The sequence below is a fragment of the Sminthopsis crassicaudata genome, chromosome 2, assembly GCF_048593235.1.
Source record: "Sminthopsis crassicaudata isolate SCR6 chromosome 2, ASM4859323v1, whole genome shotgun sequence".
NCBI lineage: Eukaryota > Metazoa > Chordata > Mammalia > Dasyuromorphia > Dasyuridae > Sminthopsis > Sminthopsis crassicaudata.
In genome coordinates, this window is record NC_133618.1 from 351,188,035 (window position 1) to 351,194,654 (window position 6,620).

At 36.7% G+C, this 6,620-nt stretch overlaps 1 protein-coding gene across 7 annotated transcripts in view; it reads right to left on the reverse strand.

Moving 5' to 3' along the window:
* Positions 1-6,185, reverse strand: part of TRIM9 (tripartite motif containing 9) — a 213,264-nt gene extending 207,079 nt beyond the window's left edge. For 2 of the 7 annotated variants that reach the window (XM_074290804.1, XM_074290801.1), the window contains exon 1: positions 5,110-6,175. In XM_074290804.1, the coding sequence (XP_074146905.1) occupies positions 5,110-5,931 (822 nt within the window). In that variant the 5' untranslated portion in view covers positions 5,932-6,175. Of the gene's footprint in view, positions 1-5,109 lie in introns of all 7 variants that reach the window. The other 5 variants (XM_074290805.1, XM_074290802.1, XM_074290800.1 and 2 more) reach the window with 5 other exon arrangements.
* Positions 6,186-6,620: the final 435 nt, after the last annotated feature.

Sequence of the window (6,620 nt, forward strand, 5' to 3'; positions counted from 1 at the left end):
GTCCCAAATTCATTTCAGTACACCTTGAAAGGAATTGGTGCCATCTAACAGCTTTGTCATTCACTTCCTTCTTCAGATCACAAATCCAGACCTAGAACTGCATATCAAGAGAGAATTAAGTTCAAAAGCAAAAAGCCACTGTATGATTGGACCCCAGAACAGAACAAGATATGGGAGTTTCTAGCCCAGACTAAATTTGGTAAAGTTGTAAGCCAGAGCAAAACTACCAGATAAAATGGAAATCTGCAGTTCTGTCACTTTAAAACATCAGTTTCCCAGTTGACTAAAAATGGCTGAGTCCAGCAGCAGTTTATTATTTATTATTGCAAAGAAACAAAATCAGGTCAGGAATTTGCACAGAAAAGGCAGGCAACAGCAATAAGATTTTGGCATAGATCAAATCATTATGTGAGCACTGAGAGCTTACAAATCCTCTGCCTGAGTTAGTTGAAATCCTAATATAATGCAAAGACCTAATGCACCAGGAAAGTAACAAAAGAACCAGGCCACATCTCCCTCTAGCAGTGCAACAGATCCCAGTCATCAAGATAGTAGGTTAAAAGAATGAGTATGAATGCCTGCCTACATGTGCCTGCACCGACACAGACACACAGACACAGACACAGACACACAGACACACAGACACACACACACACAGACACACACACACACACACACACACACCACCATGAAAAGCTGTTATGGCAACTAATTTAAGACACAAACCTTAAAAAAAGAGATGTCTCCAAAATACCTACAAGTAAACTGTCAAGGAAAAACAAAATATTGGTACAAATTCAAACAGAATTCCTTAGAAAAGATAAGCCAAGTGTTAAAAAACAATTAAAATATTTTCATATATGGAATGAGAATAGTGAAGGGAACAAAGTGAAAAGCAACAAGATTTATAGGAGAAAGAATTGGAAAGAAAATTAACATCTTGGTATATGAGGTACAAAATCATGTTTAAGTAAATAGCTCCTTGATTATAGAATGAAAAAGATAGAAGCTGAAAACTCCAGGAGCTACCCATAAATATATTTTTTTTTAAATCAAAAGGTTGAAGAAAAGAAAAGAAAATTTAAGTTATTTTATGGCAAAAACAGTTGCCATGGAAAACAGATTAAGAGATAATTTAAGAACCACTGGACTAGCTGAAAACTATCACCATGCCAAAGGCTTAGAAATCATATTTTAAGAAAACTAACTGTATATATTTCTTCAAACTGTTAGAGTAAGGAGAAATACCAAGAATCCACAAATCACCCCCTGAAATAAACCTCAAAATGAAAACTAAGAAGCTACAGTGAGGATCACACATAACTTAGTAGCCACCACTATAAAAATAAATAAATGAACAACAAAGCTTGGAATTCAATATTCCAGAAGGCAAAAATTTTAAGTAGAGGCTAAGAATAACTTATCCAGCAAAACTGGGTATAATCCTAACTAGGTAAAAATAAACATTTTATGAAATAGAAGACTTCCAAATATTTCTGATGAAGAGACAAGAGCAACATAAAAACTCTGAAGTTCATACACACAGGACTGGAGTATTATACAATGCTAAGCACAAATGTACAATCACAGATAAATTCCTTACATTATAATATGAAGAAATCATTCTTTGAACCTTATCATCATCAGATCACAGAAGTCATCTAATTGGACAAATAGTCTTGGAATGATTTGTTGGATATGTTTTGTTATTCTTAAAAGAAGAATGGAAAGGGACAGGAAGAAGAATACACTAGGTAAATAGGGAAGAGGTAGGTTAGGGAAAACTTGTCTCATAATTAGAGCAAACAATTAGAGGTCTATAAAAATAAAGAATAGGTGGGAGTGCAACACTTAAACTATCATATAAAAAGGTCAAAGAAAGGAAAAATAAGCGCATATACACACAATTGGATACAGAGATAAATTTCACTCAACATAGAAACAGGAAAGAAAGGGAAGAAAGGAAATGAGAGAATAAGAGGAAAGGCAGATTAAAAGAATGATTTGTCTCAAGGAAAAAAAACCCTCTAATATGGATGTACAAAATTGTTCGGTAGAATATTAATATATTGTAAAAAATGATGAAAGGGGTAATTTCAGAGAGACTTGGGAATACTTATATGAATTGATATAAAATGAAGTGAACAGAACCAGGAGGATAATTTATACTATGCCAACAAGAACAACTTTGAAAAATTTAGGAATTCTTATCAGCACTTCAATCACCACTTCAGGAGAAAAATGTTGAAACATACTACCCAGTTCTTCATAACTGAAAGATAGAGAACATAGAATAAAAGATTGCCCCCACCAACACACAAATGTCTCTATATAAATGTGTATAAATATATTGAAAATACATATACAGAGAGAAAATATTTAAAGAGGCATATACATCTATATACGTGTATATACATATATACATATATATATATATATATATATATATACATATTTCAAATGCAGGTTTTCTTTTTCTTTTATTTTCAACTGGCAGGTGGGAGGAATTTTTAATAATGTCAAAATAAAATTCAACTTTAATAAAACTAATAAAATAGAAACTCCATTAAAGAGTCTTAATACTAAAACTGAGAGTGCTAATATCAAAAAATTAAAATGGAAAATCCACCACCAATGAAAAAATAAATTGCTAGAAAATATTTCCCAATTATATGCCAATAAAAATGATCAGTATTTACATAAATGTAAATCCATTTTAGCAAAACAAGAAATGCAAAATTTAAATAAAGCCATCTCAGAAAAAAAAAATAGAACAAGCAATAGATCTGAAACACAAAGAATCAAATGGATTTATATGTGGATTTTATCAAATATTCAAAAGACCAATTAATTTCACTATTGCTAAATTATGAAAAGAAGGTATTCTATCAAATGCCCTCAGTGCTAGAAGATCTTGAGATCTGAACTATAGAAAACTATTAATCAATATCCCTAATGAATATTGATGGAAATATTAAGTATGCAGAATCCATTAAATAAAATGGATTTTTTTTTGCCATGGCCATATGGCAAAGATATACCATAACCATAGCAAATTATACACCATGACAAGGTAAAATGTATGCCCCAATCTATGATCAGTACAATAAAAAAAAAAACCTTAAACATAATATGCTACAATGTATTTTTAAGTCTATCAAGATATAAAAAAAATGCTTTTGACAACATACCACACCAAGTTTTTTCTTTTTTTCTTTTTTTTTTTTGTTTTATTTTTAAACATCACTAAAAGACATGGACACAAATAGACCTTTCCTTAACACATCAGTGTATCTATTTAGAACTAAGCACCAGCACTAAAGGTATAAAAAACAATTGCTAGAAATTTTTCTAAGTAGCCTGACAAACTTCCAAATCTAATGTTTTGGGTTTTTTTTTTTTTAGCCACAATAAGCTTCAAATTGGTTCATGGCATAAGATATATGTATATAATATCTGTGTAATCATGCCATAAATAAATTAGAGGAGTTAAGGAGGAGACACTTTTCACAAGGATAATTGGGAATGGGTTCCTGATGACAGGAGGTTTCAGTAAAATGAATAATTTTCATTACATAAAATAGAACATTTTTGCATGAATAAAAGTCAATGCAGGCAAAATCTGAATAGAAATAGTTGTGTGAAAACAATATAAAAATTTTCTTTATAATGTGTATTGCTGAAAGTTATTCAAATATATAAAAATTAAGGGCATTCTTCAAGATATAAATTTTGAAAATACATGAATAATTTTCAAAAAGAAATCTGATTAACATCTATATAAAAATGCTCCAAATCTCTAATAATTATAGGAAGAGAAATAAAATCAGGCTTATAACTATCAGATTGATATTTGACAAAAAAGGAAAATGATAGACACATCAATTAACTCTTGTTGGGCATGTGAACTGATTTAGCCATTATACAAGGCAATTGGAAGTATATCCCAAAGTTCACTAAAATTAATCCTATTTTTTTCTTTTCCCTTAACATCTCCCATAGTGTAATTTTTTTTTTTAATTAAAGCACAAATTTTATACTTATCTTCTTGGGATACTAATAATTCTGTCCCCTCCAAAAAGTCAGATGGGGGATATACCATCAACATATGAAACTTTTAACCACTGGAAAGACTAAACCAGTTGAAAGGTAACTTTTAAAAGAAGTTTCCTATGGCCTTTGCTAAAATATTAAGAGGAGCCCAGTGCTGATGCATTTATAAAAGTGATCAGTGCTCAGCAGCTCCCAGGCTTCATAGGGTATGCCTTTAATTCCCTCCCCGCAGGCAGGAAGTGCTATAAACCTACTCAGCACCTGTTCCTAAGGCAACAGGAATTTGCCACTTATACAATGACTCTGGTTGTTACACTGAGATGAGATAACATCCTGGAATGAGAAGCTGATTCTAGTTCATCAATATTTCATTTATGCTAGAAATATTTGCAATAACTATCTGTCCCCTACCCCTCACCCTTCCATTCCCCCCAAAAATATTCAGAGATCCAGGAAGGTCTAATCTCTGCTGATTTTTCTAAACCAACCCCATTCATGGTCACATTTTCGTTGGCCTGCTAATCTATTTTCATTCGAACTTCCCAATGAATCTGTGTGAACATAAAGTCTCCCGCATCCAGTAAATTAGAACATGTAACTAATCTTTGCAGGTCCTCCATTGATTAAGTGCACAGATGCTCCCTGCAACTAAACTCATTCCCTTAGAAAGCTGACCGCAACTCTAATTTGTAGGCCAATTTGGCAAGGTAGTGAAATGACCTTGAACACTATTCTCCCTCAGACCATCCACTTAGTTTTCCCAGTTCCTCTTCAGAAGTATTCAATCTCCTACTGAATTTTAAAAAGCACATATCTTCTGCAATGCATCAGACAAAGCAAGGGAAACAAACAAACAAACAAAAACAGCTCCTCGCACAATCCCCCTGACCAATAAAATTTGGATGAAATGTATACAGTCTGAAAGAAGGGAACAGCCGAGTGTAAAACGATTTTATGACGGTACAGATGGAAGGAGTGTAATTGAGGAAGGAGAGAAGCGGAAGAGGTTTCCGATGGTGGGGGGAGAAAAGGGAGAACAGATTTAGTAAGACTCACCTTGTGCAGCTTCCACATAGCTCCCAAAGCCTTGACTTCATGACTAGAATGCTTGCCCTCTTCTAAACACTGGTAACACACAGGCATCTTGCACTGGACGCAATACATACTGTGGTTTTCCAGCTCATGATCCGTGCAAGTGGAAATTTTGCGGGGACTCAGCCTCCTACTAACCCGGCCTTGGGCTGGGGGCACTAGCCGGTGTTTAGCCAGAGGTCCCCTAGGAGGGTGGCACCTGAGCCGACATGCGTCGCAGTAAAAAACATCGCATTGTTCGCACATTACCGTAGCCTCTTTGGGCGCCTTCTCACAGAGCTGGCACTTCAGGGCCGCAGCTTTGCTCTGTTGATAACGATCGATGACTCCTTCCAGAACGCGGTTTTTAGGAAAGCCGCGCAATCCCCGGTCATCTAGAATCAGGCTACGATGGCATTGTGGACAAGTGATGCAAGAGTTGCGCGGCACTGGGGCCAGGGATGCTGACAAGTGGGCCGCAGGCGGTGGCATGGCCGGAGGAAACACTCGGACTCCATTGGGAGACTTCTGACATGGAGTGGTGGGGGCACTGGCGAAACCTGCATAGGAGCCATAGCCGCTGTCCGCTTCGCTATACAAACTCATCTTATCCATGTCCAGATAGTCATAATCAGAGACCCCAGAACCAGAGGCCCGTCGGCTCTGAGAAGACTCAGACTCCGGGGTCTGAACCAGGATGTTGCGAGCGCACGCTTGACACAAATTGTGAGAGCAAGGCAGAATGATAGGCTCTCGGTAGAAAGAACCGCAGACCGGACATTTTAACTCTTCTTCCATTTCTTCCATAGAAGGGCTGGGCTGGTAAACCAAGCAGCTGCAGACTGGTACCTCAGGCCTCTCTATATAGCTGAAAGCTCCCTGTAGTTAGCAGGCTAGAACTGGCCAGCTCCTTGGCCTGCAGCAACAGCAGTAGGAGCCGAGGCAACCGAGAGTTATCTTCCAATGTCCCCGGAACCTTAGAGCAGATTGTTACTCTGGCTTGCAGAAAATGATCCAGACAGCCTGGACCTCCCCCTCCATGCTTCTCGGCCCATTGGGGGAATGAGGATAGATCGAGACTTACCATTGGCTCCGGTTCCTTTCAATTACCATGCCTTGGCAGATAGCAAAGTAATGGGAGAGTAGGCGGGGAGTTGGGGGTTGGGGGAAGTTGATGAACTAAAGAGTCTGCGCTTCAGTTCCCTATAGAGAACTGTAGTGTAGGGGTACAATTCACTTTCTTCTCTTGCATTCTAATGTTCCCTACTGTTTACATGGGCAAACAAGAGTTCGAAAATCCTTTCAGTTGAAAGATGATTTTCTTGCAGAGGCTATTTTTACCCATCTTAACCTCTCCTCAGCAAAAATACTATTCTATGACCTTTTCACTATAACAGATCTTCAGGAATACTGTGGCAATACATATAAATCCTTTTTCCTTTTTTCTGTTATATCTTTGAGCTAATGCCCCAATTTAGGTATCAAGTGGTAAACAG